We start from the raw sequence: 15,785 nt of genomic DNA on the forward strand, positions 1-15,785 counted from the left end.
CTGGATTGGTGCCAGCCCAAATTTGGGGTGTCAAGTCCAGATTAAGCACAGCATACAAGTGATGTCACCCAAGATATCTCCTAGGTATGGATGCAACTATTAGCATCCCATAGTTTGAGTAGTTGATGTGGGAGAAATATTTTAGTTGTCAGCCAGGTATAGGAAATTTCTATTTAATGGAGTAACTTATCTTGGTGGAGGGAGACATGCGTCATTTCACCATATGGGCAGTACACCTTTTCCTTCAATGTGAAAACAACTCACATATTCGAGCTTTGAGTCTTTGTGGAGTGGAGGATGAAAACCATGGTGAAAAATATGCTGTTCTCTATTCTCATTTTTATAATTTTCTCCAACAGAGTTTTACATTAGAGTTTCATTTTGAACCAAATGATTACTTCACAAATTCTGTGTTAACCAAAACCTACAAGATGAAGTCTGAACCAGACGAGACCGATCCTTTCTCCTTCGAGGGCCCAGAGATCGTTGACTTTGTAGGGTAAGTGAAAAGCCATTTATCAACCTGATGTGTTATTGATTGTCACTGAAATTTAGTATTAGTTGACAAATTTACTATGGCTTTGACTTGAAGTAGAAAGTCCTTGCAGTGGGACTCCGTGCAAGCTGCTGATTTGTGCCTCAAGTTCTCCATAGCTCTGAGACCAAAATTGCGAGACCCAACAAAACCTAAATTTGTTTTTATTAATTTAATTCCATTCGTAGCTTGGAAGCTAACTGCCCATTATTTTACATTTTTCCTCCAATTTCTGAATTAAGGTATTCAGAGAAACACTTGAAGAAAAATGGAAGCAAAAGTAACTAGCTCCGATATGCAATAAGCAATGCCATTAGTACAATGTGCGATGTGACATATTTCTGGCCCAAACTTTCTTTGTAGTGTGAAATGAGGTTTGTGTATCTTGCACTGTTCGTAACCTGTTACTTGTTGTTTGTCTTGCATCAGGTTCCATTCCAGTGCTAAATTAATCCTAGCAATGTTCTGGGTTAGGTGCTCATTCTGCTCCTGGCATTTTCAGAGTTGGGAACATATTTCTACTGCAAAGTTGAAACTTTACTCTCCAGTTCCTACTTGTCTGAACATTCATTGTGCCTAGGAGCCCAGGAGGCTCAAATGTTTTGCCTTTTGTATTTCAATTTCAGCATCAGATGCATTTCAACCATAACCTAGTTTTTACATACAGACATGGTGATGTTAAAAGCAGAAAAAATACATCACCATCTCCTCATCTGTTTTGGAAGGCAAGACATAATGCCAGGTAATTTAATGACTTGGTTCAGGTTAGAATTAATCCGTGACAGTTCATGGAGAACAAAAACTGGAGCATGTATAAGAAAATGCACCTGTTGAATACCTGATCGGATTCACTACTTGCCAAAGGACGCAGGAAATGATTTTGTATATCAGAATTGATATTGAGATGGTTAATTTCTAACTACATCTATGCACCATTTAGTACTCTACTGAGGCCATTACTGTCTTGATATTTAGAGCCCAAGACTGAGTGTCTGTATAATATGGCACATTATAAAGACTAAACTTGATTTAATCATGCACCCTATGTAATACATTGTGATCATGGAGACAAAGATCAAATGTCTTTTTTTGAAAAATATTAATTTGGTGAGCTTATTTTTCATCACTTGTACTGATTAACTTGTACTTTCAACACATGAAAGCAGTATAAGTAATGATTACATTCAATTTTATTTTATTTATTTTTAAATTTAGAGTACTCAATTCTTTTTTTCCAATTAAGGGGAAATTTAGGGTGGCCAACTCACCTACCCTGCATATCTTTTTTGGGTTGTGCGAGTGACACTCATGCAAACATGGGGAGAATGTGCAAACTCCACATAGACAGTTACCCGGGCCAGGATCGACCCTAATCCTCAGCGCTGTAAGGCACCACTGCACCACCATGCGCCCCTGACTAAATTCAATTATGTCTTTTCCCATCCTGCTCAGATGCTAAATGGCATTACTGCCAGACAGTTTAAACAGCTGAGCAGTACTAAAGTAGACACATTTCTATTTTTAAAGTATACTTTTAGCAAAATTTAAATGTTTCAATGGTCTTTATTCATTCGAGGGATGGAATGTGTACGTTACATTTGCTTGGAAAATGGGAACTTGACTTTGGGAGTGAGGAAAGACGGAATAATCTCATCATAGAAATAACTCTATTTAAGGAACTTACTCATTAGAAAACTAAATACAATTCAGTTGATTTTACAGCAAATTTTAGAATGAGACTAATTATTGTCCTTTTCATCAGGTGCACCATTGACTGGAAGAAAGGAAAGAATATAACTGTAAAAACTATTAAAAAGAAACAGAAGCACAAGGGTCGAGGGACAGTTCGAACCATCACTAAACAAGTACCTAATGATTCCTTCTTCAACTTCTTTAATCCAGTAAAAGGTGAGGTTTGAAAGCATCCAAGAGGCAAAATAATTGTTCCACAAAACCTGGTACCTATTGGTGTTAGATAAACCAGAAATAGTTCCTACATCTACAGGTTCCCCTATTTTCAAAAAATGATTTCCAGCATTTTTCCCTTGTTCATGGTAAACTAAGATTTCTGCAAACAGGTTGTTTTGTCTCTATGCATTATAATTTGTAGGTTAGTATAGCTCCAAGTCTCTCAACTAAAACTGTTACTGGAGACATACCTCCCAACACCTCAATTAAGTTGAAAAATTCTCCCACCACTTGATCTCGGATTAAAATATGTTAGTATAATAATCGCTTATTGTCACAAGTAGGCTTCAATGAAGTTACTGTGAAAAGCCCTTAGTCGCCACATTCTGGCACCTGTTCAGGGAGGCCGGCACAGGAATTGAACCCGCGCTGCTGGCATTGTTCTGCGATACAAGCCAGCTGTTTAGTCCACTCTGCTAAACCAGCTATTTACTGTCGAAATATTTACTGTATAAATATGTGCAACAGCAAAATACCAATATTGTGCAGCAATTGTATTTCCTATAGACTAGATTTAAAACAAAATGGTTTGAGATCTTTGGAACATTTCCAGCATGTTCTTGCAAGCTTTGTTTCTGAAGGAAAGGTTTACAGGATAAATTCTGAATTTTGTTACGCGAGAATCGAAAACTGTATCCGAGGTTCTGGATTACATGGGGTCTTTCCTTTCAGCACAACTGTTGAGTATGGCATCACCTGCCAGCTTTAAATGCATGAAATAACCTTCAAAGCAGCATTGGGAGTCTTGTGACTGGTATGAAGCTGCAGGGAAGAGACATTGTGTGATCCAATATACAAGGTCAGCCAGTGTTTCTGTGCTTATGTCATATAAATGTTGTGACTGTAATGAGTGATTCATTTAAAAAGTAGATAGACATGATTGGTTGCGTTTATATAGTGTTAATGCTTATAAAGTATTGGAGAGACCAGTCAGACACCGAGCAACAATGGCCGAAAGATTACGGCAGATGACTGCAGGCCTGGTCAGAACAGTGGATTCAAAGCAGCTTTTAAAGGAGGACAAAGATGTAATGGAAGGTTGAGGAAGAGCATTCCAGAATGCGGCTGAAGTTCACAATTCCGGTAGAAGTAGGGAGATGAAAAGTACGCTAGGGTAGGGAGGTAGAAAATAGGCAGAGTTGAAGTTGCAGAAGGCAAACGCTGATGTATATGGTTGGAGGAGGTTGCAGAGGGAGGAGATGTTGAGGCCAATAAAGGATTGTGGTGGGCAAACATTTTGAATTTGATGGATTGTGGTGAGATTGATTACGGCTGCAATTAACGAACAAAGAATAGTACAGCACAGGCAACAGACCCTTCGGACCTCCAAGCCTATGCTGACCATGCTGCCAGTCTAAACTAAAATCTTCGACACTTCCTGGGTCCGTATCCCTCTATTCCCATCCTATTCATGTATTTGTCAAGATGCCCCTTAAATGTCACTATCGTCCCTGCTTCCGCCACTTTCTCCGGCAGCGAGTTCCAGGCACCCACTACCCTCTGTGTTTAAAAAAAAACTTGCCTCGTACATCTCCTCTAAACCTTGCCCCTTGCACTTAAACCTATGCCCCCTAGTAATTGACCCCTCTACCCTGGGAAAAAAGCCTCTGACTATCCACTTTGTCTGTGCCCCTCATAATTTTGTAGACCTCTATCAGGTCGCCCCTCAACCTCCTTCGTTCCAGTGAGAACAAACCAAGTTTATTCAACCGCTCCTCATAGCTAATGCCCTCTATACCAGGCAACATCCTGGTAAATCTCTTCTGCACCCTCTCTAAAACCTCCACATCTTCTGGTAGTGTGGCGACCAGAATTGAACACTATACTCCAAGTGTGGCCTAACTAAGGTTCTATACAGCTGCAACATGACTTGCTAATTCTTATACTCAATGCTCTGGCCAATGAAGGCAAGCATGCCGTATGCCTTCTTGACTACCTTCTCCACCTGTGTTGCCCCTTTCAGTGACCTGTGGACCTGTACATCTAGATCTCTCTGTCTGTCAATACTCTTGAGGGTTCTCCCATTCACTGTATATTCCCTAACTGTCTTGGACCTTCCAAAATACATTACCTCACATTTGTCCAAATTAAACTCCATCTGCCATCTCTCCACCCAAGTCTCCAAACAATCTAAATCCTGCTGTATCCTCTGACAGTCCTCATTGCTATCCGCAATTATTAATCAGACCAGTTACATTTTCCTCCAAATCATTTATATATACTACGAACCGCAAAGGTCCCAGCAAAGATCCCTGCGGAACACCATTAATCACAGCCCTCTAATCAGAAAAGCACCGTTCCATTGCTACGCTCTGCCTTCAATGACCTAGCCAGTTCTGTATCCATCTTGCCAGCTCACCCCTGATCCTGTGTGACTTCACCTTTTGTACCAGTCTGCCATGAGGGACCTTGTCAAAGGCCTATACTGAAGTCATGTAGACCACATCCACTGCTCTACCTGCATCAGTCACCTTTGTGACCTCTTCACAAAAAAAACTCTCAAGTTAGTGAGACACGACCTCCCCTTCACAAAACCATGCTACCTCTTGCTAATACGTCCATTTGCTTCCAAATGGGAGTGGATCCTGTCTCGAAGAATTTTCTCCAGTAATTTCCCTACCACTGACGTAAGGCTCACCGGTCTGTAGTTCCCTGGATTATCCTTGCTACCCTTCTTAAACAAAGGAACAACATAGAACATAGAGCAGTACAGCACAGAACAGGCCCTTCGGCCCTCGATGTTGTGCTGAGCTTTGTCCGAAACCAAGATCAAGCTATCCCACTCTCTGTCATTCTGGTGTGCTCCATGTGCCTATTCAATAACCGCTTGAAAGTTCCTAAAGCACCTATATCATAGCAGACAGTCCATTCCACACCCTAACCACTCTGAGTAAAGAACCTACGTCGGACATCCCTCCTATATCTCCCACCCTGAATCTTATAGTTATGCCCCCTTGTAACAGCTACATCCACCCGAGGAAATAGTCTCTGAACGTCCACTCTATCATCATCTTATGAACCTCTATGAAGTCGCCTCTCATCCTCCTCTGCTCCAATGAGAAAAGCCTCATAATGGCTATTCTCCAGGACATCACCTGAAGACAGCGAGGACCCAAAGATTTCTGTCAAGGCCTCAGCAATTTCCTCTCTAGCCTCCTTCATTTTTCTGGGGTAGGTCCCATCAGGCCCTGGGGACTTAACTACCGTAATATTTTTCAAGACGCCCAACACCTTGTCTTTTTGGATCTCAATGTGACCCAGGCTATCTACACACCCTTCTCCAGACTCAACATCCACCAGTTCCTTCTCTTTGGTAAATACTGATGCAAAGTATTCATTTAGTACCTTGCCATTTCTTCTTGCTCCACACATAGATTCCCTTGCCTATCCTTCAGTGGGCCAACCCTTTCCCTGGCTACCCTCCTGCTTTTTATGTATGTGTAAAAAGCCTTGGGATTTTCCTTAACCCTATTTGCCAATGACTTTTCGTGACCCCTTTTAGCCCTCCTGACTCCTTGTTTAAGTTCCTTCCTACTTTCCTTATATTCCACACAGGCTTCATCTGTTCCCAGCCTTCTAGCCCTGACAAATGCCTCCTTTTTCTTTTTGACGAGGCCTACAATATCTCTCGTTATCCAAGGTTCCCGAAATTTGCCGTATTTTCACTTTACAATGAATCACAGAATGTAAATGAATTCTTAAACAAGTTTGAGGAATGGAACTTGAGAGACTAGTGAAGAAAGTGTTGGAATAATTGAGCTTGCAGCTAGTAAGTATGTTGATCTTTTGGTGTAGCATGGTCAGTTAGCAGTGGACATGCAAGTGGGCAGGATCCTGTGATGGCAGCTCAATTTAGGATTAAAGTAAATTGTTTGGCTTGTCTTCAGTTAGAAACCAAACGGAATGGAATCAGGACCAGGATGCAGAATTTTTGGTGCGAATCAAACACAACTTGGATTTTGCCAGTGCTTAGTTGAAGAGGCTTCTTGCTCATCTGTGAATTGCTGTTTTAATCAGTTAGATAGAACAACAGTAGTCATGGAATTAATGATGACAGATTAGGAGCAGTGTGTGTGTGAGAAAGCTGATCGCTGGCATATGAATGATAACTTCAAGGGGAAGCATGCAGTCATGGAGACAAAAGGCCAAAAAATGAAAACGCAGCACCTCCGGATCTTACTGGGTCAGGGAGGAAAAAAAACACTAACTGATATACTGACTTCATTGAAATAAACAGAACCAAATGCAGTGGATGCGAACTCCTCAGGAGAGAAGATGGAGGAAGATGGAGTGGGCAGCTATGTTAAGTACATGGAGAGGAGGATAAATCTTGCTTGGCACATTGAGTTGACAACGGCATGTTTACGTGCAGGAGGCTGGAATTTGATAATTGTAGAGTGCAGAGGGATTGCAGATTTACTTTAAAGCATTAGGTTTGGATTGCTTTCTTAAAGGGCGAAAAGTGCCTACTAGACAATGGCAGTCAATGAACATATGATGGTACAAATTAGGAGTCGGCTATTTGGCCCCTCCAGCCAGCTCCACCATTTGATAAGACTATGGCTGATCTGAATGTGGCCTCAATTCTACTTTCCCGTCTACTCCTATAACCTAGTCTATCTAACACTGCCTTTAAAATATTCAATGATCTTGCCTATTCCGCTCTTTGCAGAAGAGAATTACACAGATTACTGACTCTGAGAAATAATTTCTCCTCATCTCCATCTTAAGTGGGAGATGGGCGACATGATGGCGCAGTGGTTGTTAGCATTGCTGCCTCTCTGCCTAGGACCCGGGTTCGATCCCTGGTCACTGTCTCTCCGTGTCTGCGTGGGTCTCACCCCCACAATCCAGAGATGTGCAGGGTAGTGGATTGGCCATGCTATATTACCCCTTAATTGGAAAAAATAAATTTTTAAAAAAATCTTAAGTGGGAGACCCCTTACTTTTAAACCATGCCCCATAGTACTAGTCACCCACGAGGAGTTAGCATCTGCCTTGTTGAACCCCTTTGGGGGCTTGGGTTCAATAAAATCATCTCTTAATTTTCTTTTTAAAATAAATTTAGAGTGCCCAATTATTGTTTCCAATTAAGGGGCAATTTAGCGTGTTATGGGCCAGGGTTTATCATGGGAGTTAACCTGACCCACGACGTTGAGTAGGTTGTGGTTATGGGGAGCGCACGGGCTTACTCTACAGGTGTGATGCAAACAGAGCTTTACAGTACTTTTAAATTAAAACCATGTTTATTTATGAAACTAGTTAACATTTTATAAACCAACAGTAAACACCTTAACAACTATCAACACCAATAAATCCCCAAAGAATACAGTACTTTATGGATAACCCTTAATAAATTCCCAAACAACATCTGGAAGACAAAAGACTCTTTAACACACAGATCAGGTTTAAATTCTCTAATGAGAGCAGTCATCCCTTTGAAATCACCCAAATGAACACACTTTAGCTTGTAGAGCAGGGGTGGGCAAACTTTTCCGTGCAAGGGCCACATTCAGAAATTCACAATTTTAAAGGGCCGCATAGTATATTAATTAATAGTCCCGGTTGTAACCAATTAGCGTGCGGCATATACCTCAGCGCTTCCCCCGGCGCAATCCTGCCTTTAGCCCTCTTTTTCTCTACTTTTCAAAATGGCGCTTCACCCGGTTATGATTCTGGGCGCCTCATATAGAACATAGAACAGTACAGCACAGAACAGGCCCTTCGGCCCTCGATGTTGTGCCGAGCAATGATCACCCTACTCAAGTCAACGTATCCACCCTATACCAGTAACCCAACAGCCCCCCCCCCCCCCCCCCCAATTAATCTTATTTTAAAAAAAATATATATATATTTTTTTTAATGACTTGATCTTGGTGGGCCGCATAAAGACCTTTGGCGGGCCGCATGCGGGCCGCGGGCCGTAGTTTGCCCACCCCTGTTGTAGAGAGATCCATGCACATCTGCTGGCTTTCACTGCAGCTCTTCTCTCTGAAAACAAAACTAAAATCTCACTCTATAGCAGCCTGTTCAAAAAGGAAAGTAAAGCAGACAGGCAGCCCAGCTCCACCCACACACTGACATCACTGCAGCTCTTTAATAAACACCTATTTCTTAAAGGTACACCCAGTGCAGCTAATCAATAAACCCCCATTTCTCACATGACAAGCGTTGCCAACGCATCTACCCTGCCCATCTTTGGGTTGTGGGGACAAAACCCACGCAAACACAGGGAGAATGTGCAAACTCCCCACACAGTGACCCAGAGCCGGGATTGAACCTGGGACCGTGGCGCCGTGAGGCAGCAATGCTAACTACAGCACCACCGTGCTACCCCTACCCCTCATTCTTCTAAATGCCGCTGAACACTGATCTAAACCTGTCCGACTTTTGCTCATAAGATAACCCCTTGATCCCAGGAATCAGTTGAATTAACCTTTCAATTGCTCATGCGCGAGGCAGCCATAAATTGGAAGGCTCCCGTTCGGGAACGGCATTTTCAGGGTTTAACGCCCGGTCCCAGGGGCAACGGAGGCGGCAAAAGCAGGGAGAAGGCGCAGTGAAGGGAAATGTCGAAATTTTTTTGGTAAACTGCCGTGAAAAAAGCGGCTGAAAGTCCGTCAGGGAGTGGAAAGGTCACTGCGGGACGGCAAGAAAATCGGAGGCTGGGGCACCAGGGGAGGCCGCATTAACCACAGCTGAAGAAATGACTACGGTGGTGGCCCTGGAACTTTTTAAAAGCAGTTCACAAAACACATGGAGGCGATGAGGAAGGAGATGGGGGCGGTATTGAAAGTGCTGATGAAGGGGGCGATTGCCCTGGTGAGGGTGGCGGTATTGAGTGCAGTGGCGGAGGTGCGGGAGCAAGGTGAGGCGCTGAAGGAAGTGGAAGAGACATTATTGCAGCTCAGTGATCAACTTACCTCGATGGGGAAGGAGATGCGGAAGGTGATGGGAGATCAACAAGGGTCTGCGAGCCAAAATGGACAACTTGGAAAACAGATCCCGGTGACAGAATCTGAGGATTGTGGGTCTGCCCGAAGGAGTGGAAGGCCCGAGGCCAACTGAGTATTTTGCCACGATATTGGTGAAGCTATTGGGGAGGGAGGGGGATGATCCCTCCTGATATGAACTAGATCGGGCTCATCAGTCGTGGAGGCCTGTACCAAAGGAGAGTGAGCCGCCAAGAGTAGGGACTCTGTGTTTTTGTAGGTACAGTGTGAAGGAAAAGGTCCTGTGCTGGGCAAAGCAAAAGCGGGTGGTGCAGTGGGCTGGAGCTGGTATATGCATATATCAGGCCTTTACGGTGGAGCTGGCGAGGAGGCGGGCTGCCTTCAGCCGGGTGAAGTAAGGTGCTGTATATCAGTAAGGTGCGGTGCGGCATAACACACCCAGCTAAGTTGAGGGTGACATACAAATCCAAGGACTTTTATTTCGGGACGGCGGAAGCAGCAGAGGAGTTTGCAAAAGCAGAAGGACTGTGGCTGAATTGAGAAATGGTCATGTACTGATGTAGCTTCATGTAACTGTATTTTTTCACTGCGTACTGGTGTATATGCTAAATAAGCCAACGTTGTATATATTTGGACAAGGGAAGAGGTGGGACTTTCACTTGCAATGATGGTTCTTTGGGGTTTGGGTGTGTATGCAGGGTTTGTTTGCTAAAGGGGATTTCTTGGCTTTCCTGGAACCAGGCAAGGGGGAAAGAGACCCAGGCAGGGGCCTCCACGCGAACAGGAGTGAGGTGGGGGAAGGGGCTGTGGCCATCGGCGCCTGGCAGAACAGGTTCCGATGAGTCTAGCCAGGGTGGAAAGTTGGGGGGGAGAGGAAGTGGAGGGGAGGAGTCAGGGAGGGGGGGTGTACAATTCATGGATGTCATTTGCGGTACTCTTTCGGGGATTGGATGGCATTGAATATTAGGGGCGGGTGGACTCTTATCGGTCAATGGTGACCATAGGCGATTCCTGATTCCTTTTTCTTTTTTTCCTTTGTTTTTCCCCCAGTGGGAGGGTTTGTTTTATTTTGATGCTTTATTGTCACGTGGGCCGTTGTTTGGGGTGGTGGGAGGATGGAATCGTTGTTGTTCCTAAGGGGATTTTTGTATTTGTTACCGTTTACTGCTTGTTAGTAGGGTGTAAATTCTTTGTTATTTATAAATTTAGATTACCCAATTATTTTTTCCAATTAAGGGGCAATTTAGCGTGGCCAATCCACCTACTCTGCACATTTTTGGGTTGTGGGGGCGAAACCCACGCAGACACGGGGAGAATGTGCAAACTCCACACGGACAGTGACCCAGAGCCGGGATCGAACCTGGGACCTCAGCGCCGTGAGGCGGTTGTGCTAACCACTAGGCCACCGTGCTGCCCCGTAGGGTGTAAATTCTGAAGAAAATGTGAAAATGGAGAATAAAAATATTTTACAAAAAAAAGAACTGCCCTTGCAGTTACATCCTTTCTTAAATAAGGAGACCAACTCCATACACAATACTCCAGATGTCATCTCACCAATGCTTTGTTCAGCTGCAGCAAAAACTCCTATTTTTATATTCCATTTTCCTTGCAATAAACTGCAATATTCCAGGTACCTTCCTCGTCCCTTGCTGTATCTGCAAGCTAATGTTTTGTGAATCATGTACCAAGGCACCCAGATCCCTCTATCACAGTTCTGCAAACTCTCTTTATTTAAGTAGCATACTGTTTGTCTCTTCATCCTGAAAGTGAACAAGTTCATAGTCTTGTGCATTATTCTCCCACCTCCATGTTTTTGCCCATTTGCTTCATCTATCTATATCCTTTGGCAGACTTGTGCCCCCTCCTCAATTTCCTCTCCTATCTGTCTTTGTCAATAAATTTAGTAACTGTTATATTTAGGCTCACTCGGCTTATTCGCTGGCTTTTACAGCAGACCAAGCAGGCTAGCAGCACGGTTCGATTCCCGTACCAGCCTCCCCGGACAGGCGCCGGAATGTGGCGACTAGGGGCTTTTCACAGTAACTTAATTGAAGCCTACTCGTGACAATAAGCGATTTTCATTTCATTTCATTTCAAGTTACCGATATAGATTGTAAATAATTGAGGCCCCTGCGCTGATACCTGTGTCACTCCACTTGCAGTTTCTCAATACAAAAATTATTCATTTATCCCTACTGTCTTGTTTCCTGATATGGAGAGTCTGGCGTTGGACTGGGTGAGCACAGTAAGAGGTCGTACAACACCAGGTTAAAGTCCAACAGGTTTGTTTGTCACATTCATCTGAGGAAGGAGCAGTGCTCCGAAAGCTAGTGATTCGAAACTTACCTGTTGGGTTTTAACCTGGTGTTGTAAGACTTCTTACTGTCTTGATTCCTGTTAGCTAACCAATCTCTTATGGGCGGCATGGTAGCACATTGGTTAGCATTGTTGCTTCACAGCGCCAAGGACCCAGGTTCGATTCCCTCCTTGAGTCACTGTTTGTGTGGAGTCTGCACATTCTCCCCATGTCTGCATGGGTTTCCTCCTCAAAGTCCCGAAAGATGTGCTTGTTAGGTGAATTGGACATTCTGAATTCTCCCTCAGTGTACCTGAACAGGCGCCGGAGTGTGGCAACGAGGGGATTTTCACAGTACTTCATTGCAGTGTTACTGTAAGCCTACTTGTGACTCTAATAAAGATTATTATTCTTATTTTGTGTCATAACCGTTGATTTGGAAGTATATCAAATGCTTTGGAAATCCAGGTACATGGCATTTGCAGGTTCCCTTTTCATCCATATACCTCAAAGGGATGTGCTGGAGATGCACAGACAGTATCATAAAAGGAAAGAATAATATATAGTATTTTGGATAGCTACACCTTCTGTCCATTCCGATAAAGTTTAGGCATTGGAACCATCACTTCAAAGAATCTCGGTATTTTTGTTTTAAAATATTTTTATTAAGGAATTTATACACAATATAATAAATAACACTCCACAGCCCCACCCTCCCTGTCATTCCCCTCCGTCCATCCTGCCTCCCCTGTTTTTACCTCTTATAACCCGCCCTCCCACTGGTGATGTTTTAACTATCCTTGAAAATGTCTGCAAACGGCTTCCATCACTGGGCAAACCCAACCCCCCCCCCCCCCCGCTTGGATAGGGAAGACCTCGCTCTTCCCCATGTTTAACTTATACCCAGAAAAACATCCAAATTCCTCTGATACTCCTGATCCCCTCCCAATGGGTCCGAAATGTAAAGCAGCAGATCGTGCACATATAGTGAAACCCTATCCTTCACCCCCCACCCCCCTGCACTATCCCTTTCCAATTCCTTGATCTCATAGCGCCATTGCCAATTGCTCTATCACCAAAGTAAAAAGCAACAGGGAGAGTGGGCATCCTTGCCATGCCTACGATGCAATCCAAAATACACCAAACTCACCCAATTAGTCGTAACACTCACTGCCTTATATAACAACCAGACCCAGTCCACAAACCTACCCGAAAAAGTATTTTCCACAGATACCCCGAGTCGACCACCCCCACCAGCAGATTCTTATCCACCACAAAGTAATCAATCCGCGAGTGCACCCTGTGCACGAGAAAAGTATGAAGATTCCTTTGCTCTCGCCTTCCCAAACCTCCATGGATCCAAACCCCCTCACCCCCCCTCCAAATGCGTTCCATGAACCCCTTTAGCTCCTTAGCCACCGCCGACATCCTCCCTGACCATGGACTCGACCAATCCAATCTCTGCTCGTTAACTAGATTTAAATCCCCCCCCCCCACCCCATAATCAACCAGTGCGTTCCAGGATCTTCCCCAGCACCCGCCTCATGGAATTCGACATCGTCTCAATTTGTTCACAAAGACCACTGGAATCCCCTCCAATTTCCCCCTCACCATCACGGACCTCCTCCTCCTATTCCTCCACCACCACCCTCCCGGATCTGCTACTATATTCCCCACCTCAAAAGCTACCCGCTTACTTATCAGCACCGCCACTCCCCACGTATCCAACCCTGAGTGAAAAATATGTCCTGCCCATCCCTTCCTCAGCCTAGTCTGATCCCCAATCTTCAAATGCGTTTCTGTAGAAATGTCACATCTGCCTTCAAGCTCCTCAGTTGTGCAAACGCGCATGACCCATTCAGCCCTCTTGCATTCCATGTGACCAGCCTGGTCAAGGGGCACACTGCCACCCTCACCTGCTGATCAACCATAATCCTTCTTGGGCCAGCTTGCGTCCTGTAACCCACCAGGCCTGCCCTTGGATGACCACCATCACCAACTCCCTCCTTATTGCACATCAACCGACCCACTCCGTCAGCAGTCTCTCCCCCCCCCCCCCCCCCCCCCCCCCCCCCACTAAACAAAACAACAATCCCATCCCCCTCTAAAACTGTAACCACCTGTTCATCGCTCACTGCATTCCTGTGCACTAACTTGCCAAGCTAGCCTGGCAGCCCATACCCATGGTGCCAAGCATTCCTTCCCCCCCCCCCCCCCCCCCCGCCCACTCGCACACTGCCATAGTGTAAACAAAAATGAAAAGACCAGGGCAGCACGGTGGTGCAGTGGTTAGCATTGGTGCCTCATGGCTGTGATTAGAAGCTGCTTCTGAATTTCCGGCAGATTCATGATTTTCCAACAGCCCTTTCAAAAGGAAAATCATGAAACTATCTGAAGATCACAAGCAGTGCAACAACTTTGAAACTGATTTTTGTTTGTTTTAAGTGAACATCTATATAGAACCTGTCAATATTTTTCTGGTATTGCTAAACAGGAATTTTGTAACCCAGAAATTCACGGATCACAAACCTGTGCCCAAATCTGGAGCGTCTATACATTAGTTTTGGACCTCCATACGTTTGGCCCATATGCAAACATTTGGGCTCATTCTCTTTTCCACTTGTTTGGGTGTCTTATTACTCGGCCTGAAGAACCATGAAATATTAATTGTATATTTGAGGCTGAGATGTATATTGCAGTATGTCTTGAAGTGGTTGGATGCTGCAATAATTAATACATTTATAATGTTGTGTCCAACAGAAGTAGTGAATTCTGCTTGTTCAACATTTCCCCATTTTATATTAAAGAAACATGCGTGCATTTTTATTTTAAATGTTTGGCCTTCTGAGATCCCCACGGTTGAATCAACCTTACTGGGCTGTCTCAGTGGCCGAGGAACATGTTTGAATTGATCTGCCGATCATCAAGACATACAGCCTACGTACCTAGCATCACAATGACACTTAAAATTGTATAATTCATGCAGTGCCAGGTACATAGGCCATACGTCCCAATGATTATCTGGTCGAATTAAACAAGATGATCTTGCAGTTCATAATGGGTAGAGTGCAAACTACTCAACCAGCCCGTGCTTGCAAAACCCACACAAAAAATCTGTTAAATGTGTTTCTGCAACTGGAAAGCACTTGTTGACCAATCCTTATTTGGGAATATTTTTTTTTTGAGTTTTCATAATTTATATACAACAAGGGCGGCATGGTGGCACAGTGGTGAACACTGCTGCCACACCGCACCGTGGGCCCAGGTTCGATCCTGGCCCCAGGTCACTGTCCATCTCCGTGTCTGCGTGGGTCTCACCCCCACAACCCAAAGATTTTTTTTTTAAATTTAGATTACCCAATTATTTTTTCCAATTAAGGGGCAATTTAGCATGGCCAATCCACCTATTCTGCACATTTTTGGGTTGTGGGGGCGAAACCCACGCAGACACGGGGAGAATGTGCAAACTCCACACGGACAGTGACCCAGAGCCGGGATCGAACCTGGGACCTCAGCGCCGTGAGGCGGTTGTGCTAACCACTAGGCCACCGTGCTGTCCTCCCACAACCCAAAGATGTGCATGGTAGGTGAATTGACCACCTAAATTGCCCCTTAATTGGGGGAAAAAATGAATCGGGTACTTTAAATTTAGTTTGTAAAAAATTATATCCAACAAATTATAAATGATACATTACCTGGGGGAAAAAGTGCAAAAAACCACACATTTACAAGCGAGCATCTTCATAACAACATCTGTGGCTGAAAAAAAACCCTTTAACTGGCATACATATTTTGCATTCCCCAAAAAGGCCGAGACACACATTTACAGGTATTTATATACAATTAGGTTGGGTCTTAGCTTGCCATCCCTTGCGACTTTGTCCCTCCTGCTCGTACCTCGTGTTCCTTTTTGTTTGCCTTAATCCCCCCCGCTATACTGGTTGGTGAATGTCTTGCACTTCCTATGGAAGCCTTCTTCTCCAGACTGAGACATTTTGCCAGGTCAGACTGTCAGTCTGTGGTGTTTGATGGT

General features: G+C 44.3%; 1 protein-coding gene and 1 non-coding gene across 7 annotated transcripts in view; both read left to right on the forward strand.

The window, feature by feature from the left end:
- The window catches only part of nap1l4b (nucleosome assembly protein 1-like 4b), a 128,808-nt gene that overhangs the window by 66,953 nt on the left and 46,070 nt on the right, over positions 1-15,785 (forward strand). For all 6 annotated transcript variants that reach the window (XM_038807525.1, XM_038807528.1, XM_038807531.1 and 3 more), the window contains 2 exons: positions 360-499; positions 2,298-2,443. In XM_038807525.1, the coding sequence (XP_038663453.1) occupies positions 360-499; positions 2,298-2,443 (286 nt within the window). The remainder of the gene's footprint in view (positions 1-359; positions 500-2,297; positions 2,444-15,785) is intronic.
- On the forward strand, positions 921-1,051 carry LOC119972024. The gene has a single exon (XR_005461964.1). It is a non-coding gene; the product is annotated as a small nucleolar RNA SNORA54 (small nucleolar RNA).

The sequence above is a fragment of the Scyliorhinus canicula genome, chromosome 9 (assembly GCF_902713615.1).
Source record: "Scyliorhinus canicula chromosome 9, sScyCan1.1, whole genome shotgun sequence".
Taxonomy (NCBI): Eukaryota; Metazoa; Chordata; class Chondrichthyes; order Carcharhiniformes; family Scyliorhinidae; genus Scyliorhinus; species Scyliorhinus canicula.